The sequence below is a fragment of the Mangifera indica genome, chromosome 9, assembly GCF_011075055.1.
Source record: "Mangifera indica cultivar Alphonso chromosome 9, CATAS_Mindica_2.1, whole genome shotgun sequence".
NCBI classification, from domain to species: domain Eukaryota; kingdom Viridiplantae; phylum Streptophyta; class Magnoliopsida; order Sapindales; family Anacardiaceae; genus Mangifera; species Mangifera indica.
In genome coordinates this window covers 14,059,241-14,086,899 of record NC_058145.1, presented here as the reverse complement: position 1 = coordinate 14,086,899, position 27,659 = coordinate 14,059,241, and the positions used below count along the sequence as shown (strand labels likewise).

The following is a 27,659-nucleotide window of genomic DNA, read 5'->3' as shown; positions in this document are numbered from 1 at the left end:
CTATGGATTTGTCAAAGTGCCCCTTAAACATGCTCATGTTAAATAAAAAGTGCAAGTTTGCACACTTTATTTGATTAAAATACTCTCACAAACATTTATTTTAACTTTTTTTTTAAGGGCGGCGCCTATTACTATGTTTCTATGTCGAAATATTAGTTTTTATCGTTATCAAAACAATCAAAAGAAACAAATTCATTTAAATTGGGGTTCATTTTGATATGAATTAAAGAAAAGAAATATAATAATTAAAACAATAAATTTAAAAATAAATGAAAACAAAATAATTTAAATTTTGAAAAAGAAAGAGTAAGTAATCTTTTGAAATGAGAGTTGATTGATAGATTGAGAGAGTTGAGAACTTCATGAAAGGATTGTCAAAGTTGAAAGTTGAACAATGTGAAGTGTCTGTTAATTTGGGAGGTAACTATAAAAATGTTTTAAAAAAACAAAAAATTAAAAATCAAATAGTCGTTGAAAACTGTTGGAAAGTGTTATCGGACAACAATATTCCCCATCGGTTGAGAAGAAAATGTTTCCTTTTTTTTTTCAATTTTTATTTCATATCAGATCAACTTGTAGACCTTTCTCGCATCCCCTCATCACAATCAACCCCACCCACGAATCCTGACATGACCCACAAAATTATCGATTATGCATTAGGGTCGTGCTATTTTTGGAGGGCCAGCACGGCCCGGACAGCCATAGGTGAAACGCAAACAATATTCTTCAACAATTATATTCAACCTGAAAAAAAGAAAAAGAAAAAGCTGTTCGGCCCATAGCAACGATGTGAAGCATCAGAAGAGGGTTTTTCTTCATTTTCAAGAAACTGCTCTGCTCTGCCCTTCCTGGAAACTCCACCTCTGTCCTTGTTAACTTTTACCACGTTGACGAGCATTCGACCAGTTTCTTGACGTCTGTCAGATACATGTCCTCTCGTAACCAACGCAGTTATATGACTGAAGCAACTCAATTGCCCTGGATGCCACATCATTGTTATCATCCTTATCGGCCTTCATAACATAATTGCCCAGAGGAAAATATACCAGCAAGATTTCAGAGGGAAGAAATGCCTCCAAAGCGTTCAGCCAAGGTAGTTGTATCTAAGAAAGTTGTTCAAGAAACCGTTCAGGTTTCCATCCAGAAGAGAGCAAAGGAAGACACTGCCGATATCGAAGAACTACCCTTAAAGTCCATTTCTATTGAAGAAGGAGAAGAAGCAAAAAGGCACAAGACGGTTCAAATTGCAGTAGAAGTGCCTTCTACTTGTCTGCAATCAGAAGAACCAAAACAAAAACAAAAACAGAAGAAAAAGATCATTCGAGCAATGTGAAGTCCAAGGGCAAAAGGCGAAAACGGCGTCGTGAAGGCGGTGGTGGTGAGGAGTACAAGACTTAAGTGTTCAGGGTTCTTAAGCAGGTTCATCCAGGTATGGCCATATCGTCCAAGGCAATGACTCTCATCAACAATTATATGGCCGACATGTTTGAGAGGATTGCAAACGAGGCCACTACGCTTTCTAAGTATAATAAACGGACGACAATGTCGTCCAGGGAGATTCAGGGAGCAGTGAAGCTGCTTTTGCCAGGTGATCTTGGGAAGCATGCCATTGCTGAAGGGAACAAGGCGGTAACTAATCATATGTCTAGTGATCATTAAGTTTCCAAATCTTTAAGTGATCCTAATTAGGCTTTAGTAATTTCTGTGTTGATTTTAGCATTCTACTTTCTAGTAATAAACATTCCATGCACTGCACCCAAGTCATCTCTCTAATTAAGAAAAGCAATGTTACGTGCATATATTTTTTATACACAATTTGAATACATAGATGATATATCCTCATATATTTGGGTATTGTTTTATTTCTAATTCAAAATCATTTAATCACATAATGATATATCATCTGTGCATCTAAATTTGATGTATAAAATGTATATATATAGTTTTATTAAATCAGAAAATAATTTCATTTCCAATTTCCTTTACTTTCCAGCCAGTCTCAATGTATTCTCAAAATATAAGAAATGTTATCAAACTTACCTACAAAATATCTAAAAAATTATCCCCGTGTAATCTTAAAGTTTTTATCATCAAGTCGAAGCATCAAAATAAAAATTCCTAAATCTTGGAAGGATAGACCCAACATAAATCAGACCAAGCACCAAAAAGTTGAAAATTGAGATTACTATACACAACCTACTGGAAATTTAAAAAAAAAAAAATTATCATATTAAAGTTAATCCGAAACACACCCTGATTTTAATACAAATGATGGATAACAACATTATCAGAAAAAGATTTTTCAAAAGATTTGTAAACAAAATATATTTCCACTCAATAATTTATTTGGATCTGAATATAATGTATCAACTTCATAATCATACACTCAATTATGACTATACTGAACTCGAGGCAGGAACCCAAAAAAAAAAATTATTAAAAAAAATACCTGGAAGACTCCAGGGGCAAAAACTGATGAAGATTCTTTACCTTGTTAATCCAACATCTCTCCTTTACTTTATTCTTGTTAATATCATAAGATAGAATAAGCACGAATCACCTCCACTACTGGTGCCCGACACATTGGACACTTTCCTCCATTTTGGACCAACTCATTTGCACATTTTGAACACGAGCACATGTGTCCACATCTGTTTAAATAATTACAGATAAACGAAAAAATAGACAATTGTTATGTGGCTCTTGCACGCAACAAATCTATCAGACAAATTTACTGAAAATGTACCTGTACAGTAAAGAATCAATATTGCTATCACAACATATGCAGCAAACTCCCTTCCTCACATAATCCCATTTAGATCCATCTTCTAGCATATCGTCTTCACATATCCCTTCAAGCAAAAGGCAAACGCACATTAATTGTCAACTTATAAAACAAGAAGAAAAAGCAACGACTATACTCATGGGGTTAGATAGAGCCTTCAAGAAAAACCTATTTTAATCCTTCCACTCTCACTATATATATATACATATATATATACATATATATATATATATAAGGTGGAAAAGCTAAAAACTAACTGCAACGTGTCAATGGCCATATCACTGGGTATATCTTCTCTTTATGAGAGGGGAATGTAGGGTGAGGAGAAAGGTTCAAGTCCATGCATGATTATGAGAGAAGAAAAACCAACGCATCAAATTCAGAGATGAACCTGGTGAACCAGCCGAACGATTCAGGGCAGCAGATACTTCTTGCCTTATTGAGCGCTGCAGCTCAAGTTGCATATCCATGCAGGCCTCCAGCATCCTCTGCATGTTATTCATCCTTTGCTGCAGTCTAGCCATGTCAATCCTTAAATCATTAATGATCTCCCACTCCTGCAGCAAATCAGCATAAGGACTCAGTACACAAACTAAATGCAGATAAGCATTGACAGGTAAGAGACAAAATTAGAAACAAAGCCATTAAAATTTGTTATATACCATTTGTTTCAAAAAATAGAAGAAAAACAAGAGAGCTGCTTCACTACACATTTTGACAAGATAAAAATAATTGAATATTAAAAAGATTGCCAGCAACAAAGTGCAACTTTATGTCATCGCTGTATTCATCATTTAAATGGCCCAGACCAGCTAATATTTAGCTTTAGCAAAATATTTCAACAAAAGACAACACTAAAATTTGACAAACAATGTGCACTATATAATTGCTATCACATAAATTTTCTACTTTATTTAATATGTTTTCAAGTAAAAAATTAAACTGAAAGTGAAAGGAAAAGCAGACACACAATTCCAAAGCGCTGATGCATGTCGTGTGCTGGCCAATTATCATGGTGAGACACATGACCCCAGAGTGGCTGAACAGGGGGTATTGGTGGTGAAGGTATAGCAAGTGGAGGACTCTCAACTGCATCATCTTGGCCTTCAGTCTGTTCACCACTTTGCTGCTCTAGATCTTGTTCTGCTGATGCTGCAGCAGCAGTAGATGTTCCATGCATCTCCCAGTCAATTGGGGCACGACTTTGCCTGTCCACATATGATTGTATCAGTCGATCAAGACTCTCACGAAAACCACTACGAAGAAGATTAGACACACTCCTCCTACAGAAAGGATAAAACCTCCCATTAGAATTCTCTATTTATGTACCAAATGCAAAAACCACATCCTGATAAAATATTACCTGCTTAGGAGTTCCCTGAGTTCCATACTATACACATTATCATCATCAGGTAGATAAAATGTATCAACCCTTCCAACAGAATAAGTTTCCGATTCAGCAGGCCTTTCTAACCAATCCCGCACAGCCTCTTGAAAACCATCTTGTAGATGACCATGTTCTCCATCTTGGGTCCATAGGTTAGCAGCAATTTCCTGCTGATTTTCAATAACATCTCCATCACCATCTCTCCATTCATCAGATTGTAAACTAGTACCATGCCAGTCAAAGACTCTTTCCTCATTTCCAAAAACTTGTTCCTGCCAATGCTCTAAAATAGCAGCAGGTTCTTGCCCAACTACATCTTGAATCAAGTTGCCTTCTAAATTATCTGCAGCATGTGTTGATCCATGAGTTGCACTTTCCTCACTACTTTGCTGATGAGACAATTCACCAGTTTCTTGCAGCTGAAAATTCACTGCATCCTCATTATGTGGAGGCTCTTGAGACAATTCATTTGCAGTATTTCCCTGCCAGTCTTCATTCAGGCCCTGTCCAGAATTACATCTCCTCTCAATGATTTCAGCATTAGCTGACCTTTGCCACTCTGTAATCTCATTTTCAGAAACCTGTTCCTGCCACTGTTCTACACGAGCAGAACTTTCTTGCAAACTTATATTTCCAATAATATCACCTCCAATATCAGTTCTACCATCTGATAAACTGTGGCTTGCATTTTCGTCATTATTAAGTTCAGATGGTTCATGAAAAACATCCATGACTTCCTGTGAATTATTTGTCTGGGAATGTTCATTTCTGTTACCACTGATGTCTGCATTAGATGAGATATCAGAATGGCAGCTGCTTAATCTGGAGATAAATCCTTCTCTGATAAGAAGAAACACATATGTTACCATCAATAAATAGCTCCATGACAAACTATTTTAAGTAATATTTCAAGCAATCACAGAATTAAAAATATATATATCTAATATTGCTATGCAATAATCAAGGCATAACTAATGTCATGATCCAATAACACACCACACTAAGCAATTAAACTACCAAAAATAAAAATTTATGCAGAGAGGAACAAATATGGAATTAATTGAATAAATGAAAAATGAAAACATTTTCTATTTTAGAGAAATAGAATATTCCAAACATACGAGGACAATAAATTTTTTTTTCAATTTTTCATGCATACAAGCACACAAGTTCTTTTCTAACTTGCACAAAAGAGGCGGCTGTGCTTTGGTGATAAATGCAAAGAAGAATAATGTGCGTGTAACATTAAAGACATATCCATTAAAGTAAGTCCGGAATAATAAATGGCATACCTTAGACCAGAAACCGTATGTTTTTGCCTCAATAAACCTAACTCCCTAGCTGCTGTGGACCTGGGTCTCTCATCCTCAACCATTTGGTCATTTCGCAAGAACCTACCTCGAAGCAGGGACTGCATATAAATTGATAAATGGGATAAATATAGATATAAAGAATGTTCTATTTGACTACAAATATTTACTATTAGAGGATCATGCATAAATATGGTAGTCATATAATCAAGTTTTTGAGAATAAACTGTGACAATATCATTGATTGAAAAAAATAATAATTATAAAGAGCGCGAGCAAGTTATCCAGGAAAATCCACATAAAGAAACCACAAATATACATATAAAAAACAAAGGGTAGCCATACAATTATCAACAAAAAGTATACAAAGAAATTGAAACTTTGGGTTGTTTTATAGCTTCACACCTGAATACGGCCCCGATGAGCAAAATTTGACACAGCTCGATGCTCCAACAAACCATGAAGCTCTCTTTGTCTTTCAATTTCAGCATTCTTAATCATGTCAAGCAGAGCTTGTCTGCCACATAATCTACGAATGCCCCTCCGGTTCCGGACATGCTCAGTTTGGCCATTCTGGTTAACAACCAATCCATCAAGGACTTGTTCAATCTGACCACCCATGTCGGTTGTGTGTTCTTCTCTAATATCAGCACAAGCACCTCTCTGTTGGCTATTCAGTTGCACCCACTCTCTTATAATTCTCACCCTCTCCTGCTCAGTTTCACCCAGCCATTCAGCCCTTGGACTGTGGCTCATATGAGAAATATTAGTACATTCCCTAGCACCAGTATTCATCCATTCCCGAAAAATTTGCCTTACCCTTTCCCTTTCAACTTCTCCCAAACCAGAAGTACGATCATAATTAAGATTGCTAGGATCCTCATGTCCATTTTGTGTCCCAAATCGAATTGGAGACCACTGTGAAAACTCATTTTCACTCACACTTGCATCCCCCAATCCACCACCATGTTCACCGCCTAGGCTTTCAGACATATCTGTCCTTGCAAAGTCAGCAGTCAACCTATCACCCCCTTGTTCTAGCAATCTTTCATTGACCCTCTCCTGGGGATGACTCACCACATGTTCATCCTCGAGCTCCCGCCACATTTGCAGGAGTGAGGATGGCTGGGTGCTTCTACTCTCTTCACCGCCTCTACTCGTTGATGTTTGAGACTGTGACTCCCTAAGGAAAGAGGAATCAAGCACTGGAACATTGTGTATACCAGCTATAGCCATGACTTAAAAAATTACACCCAATGAAAACTTATCAACCCATCTGCTTAAAATGCATTAAAGGGTGCATTTGTTTACAATTTATCCAGGCAGACAACTCCTTTCAAGATCAGATCATCGCAGAAAAATAACAATCCTCTCAATTTGTACCATCATTATCATCACCTTCACGGTCATCTTCACCGTCTTCAGAACACATGAAGACGATAAGATAAAATCATCAGATTGACCCATCATTAAATCTTCAAATCTGCATGAAAATTCAACAAACTAATTAGCACATCCTCAAACTTTATGATGCATCAATAGACTACATGTCATCTCCCCCATGTTAAACCACGTCATATACGGTAACTTCTACTTAATAGCAGTTCCAAAATCACCGACCCACAAAATCTATCTAATTTCCAAATGCTCAGTTCAATTGCAAAAACAAATAAATGAATAAAAATAATAATAATGATAATGAAAAATAATATATCAAATATTAAACAGCAAAATCCATTAACAAGTAAGATCCTGAGCCTAAAACATTTTATAAATCGATTCAATATGTAAAAATCTGAGTACTTCCATTTTTTAATAAAATAATTAATAATCTCAACTCGCAGACGGTAACACAACTACAAGCCCTGATCCAATTGCGCCTGTGATTTTCTTAACAACTGTAGCTCAATAGATTCAAATTTGTATGACTTTCCAACAGTTTCTCGACCTTCTTTTTGCAGCCAAACAACCGTAAAAAAATAAAGCCACAGAATAGTCAAATCAATACAAAAAAAAAAATAGCCACAAACAAATTCCAAATCGGGATCGACACGGACCATATGTAAAGCATTCATCACCCATACGGAAAATGAAACAAAACGCACCGTTTTAACAGTGAAAACCCATGAGCATAGCGTTGCTGTGAAACGGAAGTCAAGATAAGTGGCAGACAAGCAAAATTGTGAAGAAAATAAACACCAAGAGGAAAGAGAAGATATTTAACAAATGAGAGGAGACACGTCATCTGGTTTCACAGTCGCAGGCTCGCAGCCTATAAATCTTGCCGTAATACTAACGTCTAAACAAGTATTGTGTGTCTAATTAAGCAATTAGAAAGTGACAGGTGGCAAATGTCCCTGTCTTTAAAGCTGGTTATAGAAACTTACAAATCTTAAATTCAACGGGAACGGGATAGGAGGCTCACGAGTCCTCGACTGTACCAAACGACAGCGTTTTTGAACAAATGTCATGGAACGTGTGGCGCTTTGGTAATTTAAAGTTTTAATTTTAGAGAAAGTAAAAATTATTACCAAATTTTTCCAAAAAGGTCCGCCGTAAATTAAACTATATATTTCTAAAATAGATAATAATTATAACAATAACAATTTATAAGACAATACGGAAACAAAACAAACCCGCCACTTAGGATCGATCGAATGGATTTACGATCTCGAAACTCGAAAGAGTTAAATTTTCAAAATCTTCAAAATCATTTAGATAATATAAATTGTTGAATTTAAAAAATATCTATATTTTATTTTATAAATTAGTATTTATTCATAGATTTAAAGACCCTTTGAATAATTTATACTCAAACTTGTGCAATATTTATCCGTGAAGTGACAACACATAACATCCTTGAGAACGCTATTCGTCAATTGACATACTTTCTATAACATAAAAGGAAAATCTTATATTAATAAAATATAAAAAAATATAATATTTATGTTTTTTTGATGATATTTTAAAATCAAATTTTTAACTCACTTAATTTAGTAATTACAAGATCAGTTATTTAATTCAAAATTTAACATATTTAATATAATTGATTCGATTCTAAAGAGATAGTCTAGTTAGGATAAAATTCTTTGTTACCAAAAAAAATATTGAGTTTATATATGTAACCCACATCGCTTGGAGATGCTAAAGTAAGTTTCGTTATATAACATAAAGTTACTTAAGTTATTAGAACTTTTTTTTTTTGTTGTAAAACTTAAAAAGAAAAATTATAATAAACAGTGAATCGAACTATTAGAGTAAAGATTTTACAAAAAAGTTATAAATGTACATATGAACATGTGACTTTCCCATATTAGTAAGAAAGCGATCACGACATAAGATGTTTGTATGCATCCACAAGAAACTCGTAATCTTATTATAAGTGGTTTTTATGCACTAATAAGAAATTCATAATCTTATCAACTGCAAAAATAAAGAAATATACGTCCTCTACTGATTGTCTTGGAAAATTGGTAGGATTTATGTCCTCCTTGTCACCTTTTTTCAAACAAGAGTTAAGCTTTGAACTAACCTCTTTTGTTATAGATGCATGTAGAATGTGTAACGTCAGTGTTCAGTTGCACAAATAAGCACATCAAGTGAAATTACAAGCAACAAAACAATCTTGAAGTCATCAAGTGAAATTACAAGTAACAAAACAATCTCAAAATTTAGTAACTTACTGTTTTGCGAATCAATGTAATTAATCCATCAATTAACTGATAGAAGCAAGCTATGAAGAATCTCATAATACAAACGGCGCACAAACGCTTAGAATGTGAGATGTTAAAGTGAGTTGTTCTCCTTTTAAAACCAAAACAAGGTAAAACAGAGATGGATTGTCATTGTTCAAATCATCCCTAAGACATGAGCCCACCATCTCATGATACAAATTAGACACATCCAATCATATTTTGTGGAGAAGTGGAACGACATGACCAATATGTGGCATGAAGCATACAAGATAATTATGCCAGTTAAATAATCCTTATCACAAAAATTTTTGTATACCTTTATATAACATTAGTTCAAGCAGAAAATAGAAAATGTTTTTGAAGTCAAATTTGTACTCCAAGGAAATTGTTAAATGGTCCATTTTGTATCTACAAAGTATCTACTTAAAAAGTGACAATTTACAAAACTCATAGTATGCCCCTTAACTTATAGATAGACATCCTTCGTCTAAAGAATAGTATTTGTCAATTGATATTCATTTCATGTCATTTGAAAGTAATAACATTCTACCTTATCAAAATCCAATCATTATCTTATCTCCAATGTAACAGTTAAAAAAGTTAATGTTTTAATTTGAATTTGAATAATATTGTAATCTATTTAATCAATTCTATAATTATGAATGATTGCTTAAGGGAAAAGAGGGGAACATAAAAAAAAAACTATAGAAATCAAATATTTTATATGATTATCATAAGTTAGGCTATAAGACTGTAAAAAACTTTAACAAATCCCTTTTAGGACTCTCATTTTAATTCAAGTCTTTTTCAAAATATTTCTTTATAATATTTATAATCACTCTACTAAATGATTCTTTCAATCGAACAATATAAAAATATCACTCGATACCCAAATTTCTTTTCACATTTATATTTTATCATTACAATAAACATTATAATTCAATGATAGATCTTCAATATCATTATTATAACTTATGTTCCACAATGTTCTGATTATATATATCAGTTGGTAATTAGAAATCCCACCAACGTTACTATTTAAAAAACTCTTATAATTTCATATTAAAAAAATAATAAATTCTTCATTAAAAAATTAGATTTGAATAAATTATATCAAATAGATCATTTGAATTCACTATATAAAAGAGGTGCGCATTTTTGAGTCATGGGTGGGTTATAGCAAAGGCGAGAAAGGTGGTGACTAGCGAGGAGCGATGGTGGGCTCTAAAATCATAATTTGAACAATGTTAAAGATGGGTGAAACTAGGATAGGAGGAGTTAATCTAGTTTGGTGCACCAAAAGTGAGCTTACACAAATAACAAGTCATTTTTTAACCTTATATTAACAATCATTGTTTCTTTATTCCGTAGTTATTTTTCAAGCCTAACTTTGCTTCTTTTTTTGTATATTTATTTGGGTTGAGTGTTCATAATTTATAAGCCAATCCAAAAAGTAACTTTGAATTATAAAATCTGATCTCCCTCTCTACTTTTGGCACGCCCCATTCAAAGTTATTCTCATTGTAGAAAGAATTCTCATAGAAGGTATAAAAAAAAAATAATTAAACAACGCATAAGTTATTAGGGTGTTTGGTTCAGTATTTAACAATTATTCTCGTAATTTATTTTTTATTAATAATATTTTATATATAATAAAAGATTTTAATATTTTTTTTTGTTAATAGTAATAATGTTTTAAATAATTTAATTGTTATTTTCATCTTAAGTATTATAAGATTATCAAGTTTAAAATGATTATATTTAATAATATTTAAGTAAAATAATATCATAATATTTTTTTATTACATCAAATCAAACACAATAATTATTTATACTTATATATTTTTATCATCAGATAAAAATTGAAACTTAAAAAGAAAATACAATTTTTCAAAACGTAATATTAAAAAAAAATTATATAAATTTGTATATTTTTAATATTATTAATTAAATAATTATTTTACTCTTATAATTAACGTATTTTTTAATTTAATGGTTCATAAATAAATATTTAAATTTTAAAAAAATTTTAATAAAAATTTGAGAACCGGCCAAACTTTGGGTGAGGATAAGGTGGCCCGGTATTGGTAATCATGCGTCCCACGACATGCTACTAATTGTGTTAGTCAATGGCACATGTGAACACAGGACACAAAATGTGATGCATGACGATGATATGATCATCATGCACCTTTTAATAATATCACATGCCTTAGCCGCACCAACTAACATGCAAGTCAAGTGCATTAATCAAACTACCGCACTTAAGTACCATTATTCTAATATTTAACAATGATTTATTAATCTTGATTATAAATAACTTTTTATTGATATTTCTAGATTTTACAAGCTCCTCCAAATCTTATCCCATGCAACTTATAATATCATAAAAATTAGGCCAAAAGACTATTTCCCACTCAAGATTTGATGAGTTTTCAAAATAACCAAGTACAATGTATATTAATTTATGAAAGTATTTTTGTCATTATATTATAAAAAGGTAAATTAGTAATTTAGTTTAGAAAACTAACAAAAAATATTAATAGAAATAGGTGAAAGATCGGTATTTGTTTTATTAAACTTAACATGTGGTAATTTTTCATTTCAGTAAAAAGATGCTAAGAAATAAATAATATGTGAATATTTGACTTTTCAAATTTGACGAATGAGAATTTAAGTGGAAAATAGTGTTTTGGTCGAAAAATTAAAACTATAGCTAAACATGAGCTAATTCTTGACATGGGAATTAAATCATGATTTCACAGCTAAACATGAGAAAATTTTATTTAAATTAAATCACATGTTTGATCTTAATAAATCGTTGATAGGGTTTTCACCTATGCTCTTGTGCTTGAACATTCCCTGTTTGCCGCTTAAACTACACTGCTGATTAAGAAGACATTGCCACTAAAACTTTTCTAGCTGTAAACATTAAACAAGTGATTTGAAATGTTTTGATTGATGGGCCTAAACCGAAAGGGTAATTGCTCACATATGTCCAAAAAGACAGAGACAAGTACCTGGGACTTGAAAGCAAGGGCTAAATGTCTTAGGTTTACTGTCATCCACTTTCTTCCTCCTTTATTCACATCATCATAAGATTCTGTTTAACAAAACTCCACTCACAACTGGACATCCTTCACTATCCAGTCTCCCTTCACATCTCTACGGTGATATTGTCGGAAAATCCTAGGGCCCAAAATGTCGCTTTGTTTATAGTTATAGATATTGTGTATGCCTATACTTCAGTCTAAAGAAATCTTCAATAACATATGAGATTTTTGGCTTTTATTATGTGCGGCTGGTGGGACAACTTTGGTGTCAATTGGCTGAAGAATGTGTTGAGTGTTTCAGTATATTATGTGACATCTTTACTTATATAATGATATTTATATACGTAAGCTCACAATTTAATTGCCTAATTAACTCTCAATTAATAATCCAGTTATTCATATTTATTATTGGATTAAATAGAATAAATGATTTGCCAAAAGGAGACTGATGTTTCAGAAGAACAAAGAGCAAATGTCAAGTTTGAATTTCCTCTGGATGTAGGCACAACCAACCTGCAACAACAAAGTGGTGACAGTTTCAAATTATTATTTTCCAAATTTTGAAAGTGGTAAAATTGTTATATTTTTAAATTAAGAGAGAAAAATATAATAAATTTTAATTTTTTTAAATAATTTTAACTAAATAATATTTTTACTTTAACTCTAACAATAAATTTTAACAGAAGAGTGAGTATTTAAGTTTTTGAAAGTTGATGGGTAAAAATTTAGGATTTTACCAAACCTTGGTGGGAATGAGTCTTCTAGCCAACTTTTTGTTGTATTTACATATACAATAAATTATATGTACTTATTTTAGGTATACAAATATATACACATTTATATGTGTTATCACATAAATAGATTATTTTAAATTTAAAAAATTATATTCAATCATATGATGATACATATAAATATGTATATAATTGTATATCTAAAATAGATATACGTAATGTTACCCTTCCAGATAAGCCTCACATTTAGGCTTATGCATTTAATATATGGTCCAATAATGTGGCAATGGCACTTTAAATGTGCATGTGTTTGGTGTAGTCTTAAATTCCAAACGGTGTGTAGTCAATGAACCCAAAGTCGAAAGCGAAATAACTCGATTAACACCCGGCGTTTGTATCTTTTCCAAAACAAATTCGTTTAATTCGATATTAATTTAATTTTTATTATTTTATTTTTATATAAAATAATTAACCTTTTTTATTCATGCCAAGTATAGATTGGATACTAAAGGAACGACGTATGGGCCCATGTTCAATCTAGGCCCAACCCACAGTTTCCCTATATTCAATAATTTCAGATGACTGTTCAGGTTTGGTACGGTTATCCGTGGCCTAACTGCTTCAAAGCCTTTAAGGTCACTTACAGTAGAATGACATTGAAGAGGGGATTGGCAGATAATAATTTATTTTTTATTATTTATATTATTTTATAATTTAATTATTATTATCATCTTAGTTAATTAAAAATTATTAAAATAACTTTAATTTTATTATAATTATATTTTTATTTATGAATATTTTAATATTAAATATCTTATTTTTAATTAATATAACAAATAATATAAAAATGTTTTAAAAAATTATATATATAGGTATTTAAGTAAAATAATATATTAACACTATTTTATTATTTTTAATTAAAGACAATAATTATTTAAAATCATCAATTTTTAACAAATTTTATCAAATATAGTAATTATTTATATTTATTATCTCTGTGATAATATTTTATTTTTGATAATAGATGATTAGCCAAACCAAACTATTCTTAAAATAAAGATCACGTATATAGATTTCAGGGGAATGAGTATGAATATGATATGATGTTGAATGAATGCATTATGATTTGATCCAAAAGGAAAAATATATGGTGGAGTTAATAATAAGATTAAAAACTCTAACACGTACTATATTTTAAGTATTCGATTAAATATTAAAATGATATATTATTATATGATTAAATATTATTTTATTAATAATTTAAAATAATATAATCACATAATAACATATCATCTGAGTATCTAAATGAATACTCAAAACTATATATATATAATTTTATTAAAAGAAATTTAGTTAAAAAATATATTTATAAAAGAGTAATACTATATATATACAACTGAACCAAAACATCCAAAATCTTAGTTATAAAAATACTTTTTAAACACTCTTTAGTACATAAATAGGTAGTTATTATGCAATTAGGTATTACTTTATTTTTAATTTAAAATTACTCAATCACATAATAATAATATATATATATATATATATATATATATATATATATATATATATATATATATATATATATATATATATATATATATATATATATATATTTGTATACTTAAAATAAATATATATAGTTTTATGGTAAAAAATTTAACAATAATTAACTCCACACGATAAAGGAAAGGAATGTTAATTATAATCTCACACAATAAATAAACTGTGGAGTTAAGGTGGCCGTTGCTTGTGAGGTTGTAGTTGCTGATTGAGGCGTCTTCAATGGTGTAAACCAGGCACTTAGGCTTCACGATAAACCAGATGATAAACACTGTTATGGCAACAATCACGATTAGGGCGAGCAAGAAATTGCCAATGTAGCGTAGCGACCCTGTTCGCGGAGGATGGGCTGGCGGCGGCTGTGTCGTGATGCTATCATTGGCAATGCGTTAGAGGTTTTTACGATTTGCTGGGAAGGGCTGCTGGCTGCATATTTGTATTCAACACTTTTTGCTTTAGCATTTCTTGCATGAAACTTCAGATATCATAGAGATTCTGGTTCCATTGTTCTTATACAGAGAAAATTGTTATTTAACTGCAAAAGAAATTGTTTTTTCTGCTTGATGGTTCTTGCTTTGCCTCCAAGGCATTCCATAATAGCTTTATAAATTATGACTTCTTGCCCCTTTTTTCTTTTTCTTGGTTGGGATAGTGAAGGAGCCTCTACAGAAGGCTTTTTGGTATTTTCCTAAAAATTCAATATTTCTCTAAACGCATATTTTTTTCTCTTTGTTGTTATAAGAGAATCTTTATTTAGTTAACTTGTTTTGAACATATCACTAAGTTCTATCCTTTTGTCTATGATGTTCTCACTAATTGTTAATATAGTATATGAATGATACAATAATTTTTACCATTTTGTCTATATTTTTCCTCCTCTATCCTACTCCCTTCTTCTCTTCTTTCTTATATACAAAATTTTTAAAGGAAAAACCTCATTTGAATTCTTCATTTTCTTCAAGCCTTAACCCATGATTTTGAAATTAAATTGATGGGATTGTAGCTATATCAACAACATATCATATATATGGAAGTTAGAGTTATTATTGGGTGATTATTTCGCAGATTTTATAGCATGAAATCCAGTCTGAAACTTTCTTTGATAACTGCCAAAAAAAACTTCTTCAAATTTAAAATCACTTGATCCCTAGTCTCTAATTACGCCATTTCATATCTAAATCTTTAAGGTTTTTATTTAAACTATTAGTGGATGTCTGTTGTCCACTACATCTAATTGCACTTGAACGGTCGGCTTTGTGTTGTCATTTTTTACTGCATAACAATTACAATATTTTATATATAATTTTGTTGTGTGGACAAGCCCTTGGTCTAAAGTCTAAGAGAGTTTATATTTTTCATCCAATGATCATGCAAACCGATAGATTAACAAAGTTTTAATGTTAATTCAAACATTAACTAATCAAACAAAAAGATAAATTCAAATTGAGTCCAGTCAAATCAAGTATAATGTTAAACTTGCTCGAATTTAGTTTGATTTTAAAATACCTAACTCGAATTTGTATATATTATCATTAAAAAGTTGTCAATAGATTAAATAATAATATTATTAATAAACAGTATCTTATTAAAAAGATAAATAATATTGTTACAAATATAAATAAGTAAAGCTATAGAGTTAACTATTAGCTCGATTTCTATTCATTAAAATGAGGCAACTGGAATCAACCCTTGAAGAATGACAAATCCTTTGTTGTTGTTGTTGTTAGAAAAAAATTATTCCTACATAGTATTCCTGCATGGCTCTTCGTGTATTTGATTTATGATGATTTCAAATTTAAAGTGGGTAACGGTTTAAAAGACATGTTAGCCAGATGGCACAACAGAAATCATTCCCGCCGCCACGTAAATTACGAATATAACCAATGAAAATCTCCGTAATTCCACATTTCCAACACACTCAAAATATTTGCTTCATCTCACGGCCAATCCCAACATACACAGCGCCAAATATATTTTTCTCACGCTCCTTTTCATAGAGCGTGAACTACACTTTCATTCCTCCACCCTATTTTTATTTTTGAATCAATTTTTATCATTCATACACGGAGACGTTATAATATTTTTTATAAAATATATTAAATTGGCATAAAATTGATAAAAACTATATTATATTATATCATAACTATTTCTGAATTTTACTGCTATGTTAATAAAGTAGTTTAAATTTTACTATAAAGTTAAAAAGAAATAACCATAAAATTCTAATTAGAATATGTTTATAGACAAAAAATAATATTTCTGGTCTAATAGTTCATCTAATCTATTGTTAAGATATTGTCTACTTTAAATATACAGTTTATTATGATTTTGTTTTTAAGTTTTGTAATAAAAAATACATATTAATATGATACTTTTAAACAAATTTCACACCAGTAAAGTATAAAAGAGATATTGAGTATATTTATACATCTCATATCATTTGGGAATGAGAAGATTAAACTGGTTAAATAGTTTATGAGTTTTTTAGGTTATCAAGATGTGTTTTTAATTACAAAACTCAAAAACAAAATCATAATAGATTATGACCAAAATAGATAATATTTTGACAATAAATCGTTTTATTATATAAAAAATATTATGAATGGGTATGAGAGTTATTCTATGTATCTTTTTAAGTGATAGTGAGACAAATATCAATAAAGACATTAACTCTTATATATACTCTACCATAATGAAATGTGTATCCAAAACAGATAATATTTTAATAATGGATCAGACTATCTAACTAAGAGTATTACACAAAAAATTTGAATTATAAAATATTATTCTTATATAATTCAGGAAAGAATTGAATCAAAATTTTATTGCAGTTATTATTATATAAAACAATATATTAAATTTTTTTGAAATTATTTACTAAGTTTTTTTTTCCGTATAATTTGTTTAATGTATAATTATATATTATAGTGAAAATCATTTACCTTATTATTTCCAAAATAATTTTAATATTTTAGCGAGTGTGAACACGCAACAAAAAGTGATGGTAGGTAAGGTTTTGTTAAGCCAAAAGTCAAAGGTCAGCACAATCTGAAGCAATCCCGCGAATATTTGGCAATTGCTGATTGGGCAGCAAGACTATTTTTGTTTATGTGCCGCGAAAATTCACGACTTTCAAAATTATTAAGCCAAATTCATGTCATTTTTACGATTCCGTTACCCTTTTATATCTTTTGATCCCCAAATTGCCCCTCGGAATTCTTTCATTTCCATTTATTCGACTTCACTGTTAATTTTTATTGGTTTTTCTTTTCAGGTACGTGCATTATCTTTATTTTTACTGGCGCCCTTGCATTTTCAGAAAATGCTAAAATTTTTCATACAGAATAAATTAGTTAGCTAAATTACCAAAAAATAAATTAGTTAAATTCCCATTCCTCAACCAAAATTCTTGACTTGATTTTAAGAAATAATAATTTATATATGTTTTCATTAAAACAATTATTAAATAAAAGAGAAAATTCTCTTGGTTATGAAATTTTAACTTCTCATTGTTATTTTGATAAATATCATAATTGAATGAACTAATTATGTCATTATTCTCGTTAACATATGACTGTATTTGGTGTCTAAAGCGTTATATTTGACCTGTGTTAAAATTGTTTTAATATAACTTATTGTGTTACTAGTTAATATCGGTTACTCTTATAAAACTATAATTCTAGTGCATTACATTTAACGGTTATGTTATAATATTGAATGGTTTCATTATAAGTCGTGTTAAAGTTGAAAGGAGTTACTCAATATCGGTTACTTTAAAGAACTATTATTCTAGTGTATTACAGTTCACACAAGACACTGCAAAGCCACGTAAGCTCTCGAACACAAATTATGAAGTTATACATGTTAGCTATTCAAAGTAATATCATAATTAAATAAAATCACTATTAATTCCATTAAAGTAAAAAAAAAAAAAAAAAAACCTAACAAATAAGTTATTATTATAGAAAAATCAAAACTTTGAAACATTTCTATTTACTATGGGCACATCAAAGCTAAGTTGACATTGAAGTTTCGAACCACATTATAATTTAATATAAATCTTCTTTGATTTTAAATTCATCTTTAGTCTCTTTTTGGTTGTTACAAAATTATATAAGTTAGCTATTCAAAGCAATATTGTAATTAAATGTAGTCATTGTGAGTTATGTTAAAAATGATAAAGAATATTATAGATTAGTTATTATTAGATGTTACAGTTTGATAAAGTCATTTGAAAATCGTATTGACAATCAAATGTGTTGAAGACTAAAAAATTTCATATAAAATAAAAACAATAGAAATAAGTGATATATAAATGTGATAGATTGTATCTTAACATAAGTCAATTGATTTTTTTGTAATATGAGTTTCGATTTTTACACTTATAGACAAATATATTTTTACATAATATAAGAGCCCAAAAGCAAATGAGTGGGTCTAACAGCCTAAAGTGATTATACATACCAAATAATAACTCAAAGCTCAAAACTAAATGGGTGAATCTAACAACCTAAAGTGATTCTGAATACCAAGTGACAATGCACCTACCCAAATGAGAGACTTAATAGCTTATGATTATTATATTTGAGGGAATGTATTAGAGACTAAAGAGTCTTATATTAAATAAAAACGATATAAATAAGTGGTATATGAATGTGGTAGAATAGACACTAACACAAACTAATTGGTTTTATGTAGTATGAGTTTCGATCTTTATACTTATAAACCAATATATTTCTACAACATGTAAGTTTTGAATCACATTGTAATTAAAGAGAAAAAAAATCTTTCTCTAAATTTAGTTTTCTTTGCTTGCACAAGTTACACAGTTATGCATGTTAGCCATTTGGACAGATCTCATAATTGAATCGAGTCACTGTTAGACACGTTGAAGATAATAAGAAAACATTATAAATAAATTACTATTTAAGAAATCATAATCATGACATTACCTTGTATAGTGAATCAAAACCACTTTAGCGCCGCATGTTTTCTCAAACCATTCAAATAAACCGCTTCGAAGCCACGTTATAACACGTAAAGTGCATATCCTCTATTTTGAAAATTTCCTTTATTTATATATGTTCCTATCCCAACTATTATTATTATTAATATAAACATTCTATCTGAAACACAAAGATATATTTTCAACCCCAATAGTCATCTATTTGACTACAATCTTCACACACACTCCCCACATTGACAATGAGGGCTTAAGTGTAAACATTCAGAACAATGAAACCATAACTGAAAATACCATAACTCTCATAGAAACAAATAAGAATACCTAAAAGTAGATGACCCCAGTGGTAATCGGAGAGGGGTAGTTTCGTCCACTATGAGACTGAAAGTTGTGTTTATATCTCAAGTTCTGTTTTCCTCACCCTCGCAGAAACAAACCGACTCACAGTTACCCTTTCCTCTTAATCAAATCTTCAAAAGAAACCCTAAATTTTTCTCCTTTTTAGTTACTCTCCAGAGGAGGACTCAACAACCGAGATTCTATTATTTAATTCAAGCCCATCAAAATCAATACGATGAACACCCAATACGTATAGCCCAGAAACGTTTTCTTGATTTGTATTTTGTATTCTGTTCAAAATTTTGAAACATATCAAGAAGAATAGCGAGGGGATATTGATTCCAGTGTTGTTTTTCAAGCCATGGCAAACGGTACGGATTCGGAGAATAAGTTTGTGGTGTTATCAAAGATCCGGACGGGTTTTAAGAGGGAGTTCGAGTTTGCTTTGAAGGTTCAATCAGAGATCTGCGGGTCAATGGGGCGGACCCGGTCCAAGAAGGGACAGGATAATGTGGATTCGGGCCATGAGTTGGTTTCTCCGCCGCAAAAGAAGTTGAAGACTTATGTATCGAGAAGGAAAAGGAAAGATGAGCCGCAGGTTGTTGATGTTCTGAAGGATCTTGATAAAGACACAGAGGTTATGAGCGAAGAAGAGGCGAAAAGTGACGTGGTAGATGTGGTGGTTGATGAAGTCAAGGTTGAGAGTATTTCTAATGTTGTTGGGCTGATGGCTACACCCCGTGTTGAGGGGGAACTGATGCATGAAGAGGAGATAGAGAAGGCGGAATTATGTGAGAATGATGGCGAAAAAGCTCTTGTCTACGAAAAGGGGGTTTTAGTAAATGTGGAAGAGGGCAAGGGCGAAAACAATCATTTAGAAAAGCGCAAGGGCGAAAACGATCATGAAGAAGAGGGCAATGACAAAAATCATCATGAAGAAGAGGGCAAGAATGAATCTGAAAAGGTGCTAATTGGCGTTGACGAGGAGAAAATCAATGGATGCGATGAAGTGTTAATGGATGTAGAGGAAGATAAGTGTGAAAAAATGGGTGAAGAGAAAGAGACTGAAAATATAGTAGTTGATGTTGAGGCTGAGAAAAGGAAGACTCAAAACTTAGTAGTTGCTGTTGAAGATGAGACAAAAAATGAGACTGAAAATGTAATAGATGGTGTCTTAGAGGGTAAAAAGAACGAGACTGAAAGAAAATTAATAGAGAATGGTTTGGTTGAGGGGGATTTGAACGTAAAGGTATTGAATAATTTGTGTGAGCCAGTATGGAAGGAATCTGGTGATTTGTGTGAAGAAGGCCCTGGTGCATTAGAACCTGTCGTGGTTGGTGGTAATGAAGATGCTGAGGTAGCGAATGGGGTCTTTGAAAGGCCTTTGAGAAGGTTTACGAGATCCTTGTTACAATCAGTGAAGACAGAGGGTGGAAAAGAGAGCAGTGTGAAGGCAGAAAGCGGTAATAGAGCACCTAGTCCATTGGTTATTACTCCAATGAAGCAAGACAACACAATGAAGTCAAAGAAGGTGACCAGAAAGTTTTATACCAAGTTGAAGGCTTTTCTTGAGTCAGGTATACTTGAAGGAATGCCTGTAAGATACATTCGTGGCTCCAAGGTATTATTGTTTGGTTGCCATAATAATTTAATGAAAGTTTTGTGAGGAGCCATATTCTTGTCTCAAATGTTGGTTATGGTTTCTTTAATACGTACAGGTAAAAGGTCCTGTTGTTACGGGGCTACAAGGAGTGATTAAAGGTTCTGGGATATTGTGTTTTTGTAGTGACTGTCAAGGGGATGAAGTGAGTATTTTGCTTTTTTTTTTTTTTTTAAAAAAATAAGTGCGATTTAAGTTACACTAAGATGTAAGACAATGAATTGAGGCTTCTCTCTGTCTCCTAGGTTGTTACCCCTACTGTGTTTGAGTTGCATGCTGGTAGCACAAATAAGCGTCCACCAGAGTATATTTATCTGGAAAATGGCAAGACACTCCGTGATGTGATGAATGCTTGCAAAGACTCACCATTGGAAACCTTGGAAGAGACTGTCCGTATGGTTGTTGGTTCTTCTAGGATGAAGTCTGGCTTTTGTTTGAACTGCAGAGGTTACTTTCACATCTCTTGTTGTTTAGTATTGTTCCTTTGCATGCATGTTTTGCAGTCGTGAAAGTTTGTGTTATTTAATCAATTGCAGGTTCTATCTCTGAAGTTGGGACAGAGGAAATGCTGCTAATATGTAATTTGTGCCTGGATTTGAAGGAGCCTGAAGCTGTCTCTGCTGGTTTGACTGAGACTAGTGATGGGTATTCTTTGTTCTGTGCTATTTGAAATTAGGATCTTTGCAACAGCTGGGTTTGTGCCACCTGATGACAATGTCTATATAAAGCTTTCATTAAAAATTTTGATTATGAGCTATGTACATGGAGTTCTTGTTTATTTGTGATTATTAGAAAGATATAGGTAAAAATGAAATGATGGCATACATATTGCTGATCTAGTAGTAATCATCTCTTTAGTGTTGGACATGGCCTGAAGTTGCTTGAGGCAAAGTACATCTCATCTTGTCAAAAAGGGACTCAACAAATATTGTTATGATCCAACTTTTGATGGGTTATCAAGTTTGTGGTGTAGCACAAATTTCTTGTTGGCATGTTTCTTTCATCTGATGTAATTGTGTTCCATTTTCCAATCATGGAATTGTCATTGCAATTTTAGTACTATCATAGAATTTATATTACACTGCTTGTCTTAGATGCAGATGTTCATGTTAACTGGCCAAATGCATGTATGTACATCTTTAAGCAGATATACTATCTGATGCGTGATTTCTGAATTAGGCTTCTCTTCCCTCTTTGAGTGGGTAATAGTTAAAACTCTTCCTCTTGTGTCCAGACTTTTTTCCTCTAATAGTTAGTGTATTTTTTTGTCATGTCAGATCTCCAGAACCAAGTTCAGCCCAAAAGTTATCTCACAGTGCAATGAAGAATAGTAGTTCGTCAAAAAGTCAGGGAAGAGTAACTAGAAAGTAAGTTTCGTAACTTTCGTTTTTGTGCATACAATATATTCTCTTTGTTTTTTTCTTTGTTTAATTTGGTGTTCAAGTTTGAGTATTTTATTAGCGTTGTCCACTCATTGTGATAAGAATAAATTGTGTCCATCTTATATATTCTTTTGAAAGGGATCTGCGGATGCATAAACTGGTCTTTGAGGAAGGTGGCTTGCTGGATGGAACTGAACTGGCATATTTTGTTCGTGGCCAGGTTGTTGTTGTGAATATATGCTGGAAATTATTTAGGTATTCTATTTTTGGCTGTTTTTTGTCTGACTTGTTCTGTGTTTCTGGTAGAAATTGCTTGTTGGGTACAAAATGGGTGCTGGAATCTTTTGCTCTTGCTGCAAATCAGAGGTATTCTCACTTTTGCTGAAGCTGTTCTTTTCCCAAGAATTCTGTGCAAGGTTTGATTTTATTTACATATGATGAGCAGGTTAGCCCCTCACAGTTTGAAGCACATGCTGGTTGGGCAAGTCGTCGTAAACCGTGAGTGTATCTCAAATGTTCATATCATTGAAAATTTGCAGAGATGAGTTATAGGAATTGCAAAAATATACTTTTCTTTCACATTTTCTATTGCATGGTTTAAATCAAAGATGTTTGTTGGTGCTTGTCTCTGTATATATTTAATTGTCCTTTTATGATTGTTTTATTTGGTCTTTATTTATTGGCAGCTTCCAGCATATCTACACATCCAATGGAGTTTCTCTCCATGAATACTCTATAAAACTATCCAGAGAATGGAAGTTCTCTACTAAAGACAATGATGACCTTTGTGGCATTTGTATGGACGGAGGGAATCTACTATGTTGCGATTCATGTCCTCGGGCATTCCACACAGGTGAATTTAAATTCTCTTTCTAAACATTTCGGTTTGTTAGAAACCATTATGGTACCATGCATTTCATTATGTAAGTGCTTTCTATTGTTATCTAGAAAAGCTCTTAATTATGTCTCTGTGTAGAGAAAGGTGAAGGTAGCTTTTGTGTTTGTTTTATCTTCTGTAATCACTAGTTCTTTTTTAGGAAGTTACACTGTAGAAGAAATTGACTGACAAAGGACACTGGCTGTTTATGTGTTGATTCCTAAATTGGCTGAGAGTGAGAGGTAGGACAGTAGGTGTTAAGAATAGTAAAAAAAACCTTGGTAGATTTGACTGAGATTTATTTTTCTTGTTGAACTAATTGAAACTTATTGCTGATATATGTTCAGTAAATGATATGCTCTTACCAATGAAATTATTATTCTTAAGCTATTTTATCTGTTTTGCTTTGTGATTTATGTGAAATTTGTCAGTGGAGTACTTAACTTATGAAACATGTAGGTGCCAGTTGATATAATAAGGCTTTCTGTATTTATATACTTGTGCAGATTATTTAGAAAAAGGTCTGTTTTTCTTAAGTTTTTCTACTGATCAACTGTTTTTAGTACCCTGAACCTTACACTCCATCTATCAAGTGTGGCCTATGTGCCAATATTGTGATTTGTTTGGACTTATGTGGCTTTGTTTTCTGTGGCTTCTATTTTCATGTATATTTTGATGCAGGAGTGCTGTGTATACTGATTGTTATTCTTTCATGCTAATTCCCTTCCTCACCCACCAAACCCCACACCACCACCACCAGCAGTTTTTATCAGTTTCTATGTTTCAGATTTATGCCACTTCCATCCAAAACTAATCCCCTCATCTGTAATTCAAATATAATGTGTGGGATCTATGGCACCATTAGTTTCCTATAAACAATTTTTGGGTGCTTGGTACTGTCAAACATTTATCCTATTATTTTCATTGGTTGACGGTTTTGTGCTTGTCCTTATATTGACCAATTGCAGACTGTGTCTCTTTACCGGGGATCCCGAAGGGTCCTTGGTACTGTAGATATTGCCAGAACATGTTCCAAAAAGAAAAATTTGTGGAGCATAATGCCAATGCTATAGCTGCTGGAAGGGTCCTAGGAGTTGATCCTATAGAGCAGATAACTAATCGATGTATCCGGATTGTTGAAACTCCTGACACTGAATTAGGTGGATGTGTTTTATGCAGGTCAGTTCTACAAGTTTCCTGCAAGCCATGAATTTGCAAATTATGACCCCTTATTTTCTTTACTTTTTGCCTTATTTATTTTTTGGTGTGTTTGCCCTTTTACCCTATCCATCAGTGTTTGTTTCTCCATCTCCTTCTTACCTTATGTCTTTCTCTCCCTCGTATTGTTTTTGGATATATCTTTTACATTTGTAGGGGACGTGATTTTTGCAAGTCAAGATTTGGTCGTCGCACTGTTATACTTTGTGATCAGGTATTACTTTTTTGGGAGGGGAGGTCACTTTGACGTTTGATTTTTGGGCGCTCTTTGTTCCTCAATGATGTTTTAATTTGTCCAGTGTGAGAGAGAATATCATGTTGGCTGTTTAAAGGATCATGGAATGGACGACCTTAAGGTGCCAAGTTCTCCATTTTGATATTCAGTTGCTAGCTGGAAATTTAACCTTTAGTGTACAAGTCTTGACTCTCATTGTTCAACAGGAGCTGCCAAAAGGAAAGTGGCTCTGTTGTGCAGATTGCAAAAGAATTAATTCTGCTTTGCAGAAGTTGGTTGATCATGGGGAGGAGAAGCTTCCGGAGACTTCTCTAAATGTCTTAAAAAAGAAGAACGAAGATAACACTTCAGATTGTATGCCTGATGTTGATGTTAGATGGAGGGTTCTTAGAGGGAGGAATATGGATGCTTCTGATGGTACTAGAGTGTTGCTTTCCAAGGCAGTTTCTATATTCCACGTGAGTTTTTTTTTTGGGGGGTTATATGTAGATAATTGTTGATTAAATGACATGAAATTGTCTTTGATAGATGGGGTCATGTCATGGGCATTTTCCTGTGCTGAATACTGCATAAGGAGTTTTTCATGCATAACTTGAGAAATAGGCATTCATTAAAGAATGTTGTTTTCATTTCATCCATGAGAGAAGTTTTGGAGTCAAATGCTAATGGATGTTTCTTGTTCTTTTTTTCTTTCTTCTGTAGGATTGTTTTGATCCGATCGTTGAATCTCAATCTAAACTTGATCTCATCCCGTCAATGGTTTATGGGTGAGCAATGTGTTCTCAATTTTGTTTTACCTCTTGGCTAACCTTTATTCTTACCAGTAACTATATCTATCATCTGATATACATATGATTGATTGCATTAATTTTTTCTTCTATAGGAGGAGTCATAAGGGGCAAGATTACCATGGGATGTATTGTGCGATATTGACAGTGAAGTTAGTGTTGCTTTTGATGAGTTTTTACTGTTAGTCTGTGGAATTCATTTATTCTAATTACCATTGCTGTTATGCAGCCAAGTTGTTGTATCAGCTGGAATCTTCAGGGTTTTCGGGCAGGAACTTGCAGAGCTTCCTCTGGTTGCAACTAGCTTAGAATGTCAAGGCCAGGTGCATGGTTGAGAATGTCAATTTTTTAATTTTGTTCCCAAGTGATCTGTTCAACCGTATTAGTTTTTTGCACGGACAATAGACTATCTTAACCTATTTATAAGCTGTATCTGTAGGGTTATTTCCAGTGCCTTTTCTCTTGTTTTGAGAAACTACTTAGCTTCTTAAATGTGAAGAACCTCGTACTTCCATCAGCCAGTGAAGCTCAAGCCATATGGACTAACAAGTTCGGTTTCAGCGAGATGAGCCAAGATGATGTATGTGCATTTCAACTTAATTCTCAGTTATGAATATAAATATCTATATATATATATGTGTATGTATGTATGTGTGTATGTATATATTTAGAATCTAGACTAATGCTGATATTCTTCCTTCTGCACTCACAGCAAAACAAGTACAGAAATGACTATCCTTTGATGATCTTTCAAGGAACATCAATGCTGGAAAAGTCAGTCCCAAAGTGCCGGATTGTTGGTAAATAACTTGGTGGAGAGGTGGAATGAATTTCTGTTAAGATGGAGAAGCCTTGTTATTTTTGTAGAGCTTTTTACCCTAGAAAATGTAGAGTGGTTCATTGTCTTTCCATGTACAGGGGGGAGTAGTGGTAAAGTTTATAGCTTGTTTTTGTTTATTATGATTATAATGTGGGTTTACTTACATACAGAAAAAGAGAGAATGAGAGAGATAGCATAGTCAAGACACAATTTTGGGGTAGTTGACTGGATTCAAAGGGATGTTTTCCCAATTTTGAAATCTGTGTATGGATCCTTCTTTGAATTATTAAGTTAAAAAGATGCGAAGCTCTTTTGTCTTGGTTGTTGCATTTTCTTGATCTAAAAGTTCCACTGTATTAGTATTCCGAACAAAAGCCATATTTTGTGGTTGCTGATGACTCCAATCTGTATTAGAGGTGTCAAAGAAATTTTCCATGGAGTTCTTGGGAATTCAGAAAATGTTTGGGATGCTGTGAAAAGTTTTTAAATTTCAACATACATTTGGATGGTTTAGGATATTGTTAATTCAATCTAGAAGTGTTGTCATTGTAATATTTTAAGACTTAGGAGTGACAGATTTAGTTCGAGGTTGTGATGAAAAAGCGGTTTCAGTGTTAAAGTTTTTACAAAAATTCAATAATTAATTTGAAAGTTTTAAAAAGTTAAATTATTATATTTAAAATGTTTGAATTTGATGAATAAAAAGTTATTTTTTAAATTTTACAAAATTTATGATTGATAAAATTATATTATAAGTTTTTTAAATTGATAAAAAGGTTTTAGGCCAAACCTTGGGTGGCCGATTGTAATTTACTCTTTTAATTTCCACTGAAGATAACTTGCTGCCGTCGGA

General features: G+C 32.2%; 3 protein-coding genes across 7 annotated transcripts; 2 read left to right on the top strand and 1 right to left on the bottom strand.

Moving 5' to 3' along the window:
- Positions 1–479: 479 nt before the first annotated feature.
- LOC123225889 lies at positions 480–7,743 on the bottom strand. Of its 5 annotated transcripts, none has more exons than XM_044650213.1 (9): positions 7,588–7,742; positions 5,888–6,965; positions 5,465–5,583; positions 4,149–5,012; positions 3,756–4,068; positions 3,177–3,342; positions 2,747–2,852; positions 2,491–2,651; positions 480–1,270 (listed from the first exon to the last, which is right to left on the bottom strand). In XM_044650213.1, exons 2-8 carry the CDS (start codon positions 6,716–6,718, stop codon positions 2,534–2,536), a joined length of 2,517 nt encoding a protein of 838 aa, XP_044506148.1. In that variant the 5' UTR covers positions 6,719–6,965; positions 7,588–7,742; the 3' UTR covers positions 480–1,270; positions 2,491–2,533. The 5 variants fall into 5 exon arrangements, with proteins under 5 accessions (XP_044506148.1, XP_044506149.1, XP_044506146.1 ...); XM_044650214.1 differs by having other exon boundaries at positions 480–1,163; XM_044650211.1 differs by lacking the exon at positions 480–1,270 and adding an exon at positions 1,293–1,612.
- On the top strand, positions 1,070–1,659 carry LOC123226300 (late histone H2B.L4-like). Its single transcript, XM_044650815.1, has 2 exons — positions 1,070–1,237; positions 1,420–1,659. The coding sequence occupies exons 1-2, from the start codon at positions 1,070–1,072 to the stop codon at positions 1,657–1,659; spliced, it is 408 nt and encodes a 135-aa protein (XP_044506750.1).
- Positions 7,744–19,897: 12,154 nt separating the features above from the next.
- LOC123225790 lies at positions 19,898–27,135 on the top strand. The gene is made up of 18 exons (XM_044650051.1): positions 19,898–21,447; positions 21,545–21,631; positions 21,732–21,933; positions 22,023–22,131; positions 22,764–22,853; positions 23,007–23,088; positions 23,175–23,234; positions 23,314–23,366; positions 23,555–23,721; positions 24,714–24,924; positions 25,120–25,177; positions 25,263–25,319; positions 25,405–25,656; positions 25,901–25,965; positions 26,082–26,138; positions 26,216–26,309; positions 26,426–26,566; positions 26,699–27,135. The coding sequence occupies exons 1-18, from the start codon at positions 20,188–20,190 to the stop codon at positions 26,792–26,794; spliced, it is 3,141 nt and encodes a 1,046-aa protein (XP_044505986.1). The 5' UTR covers positions 19,898–20,187; the 3' UTR covers positions 26,795–27,135.
- Positions 27,136–27,659: the final 524 nt, after the last annotated feature.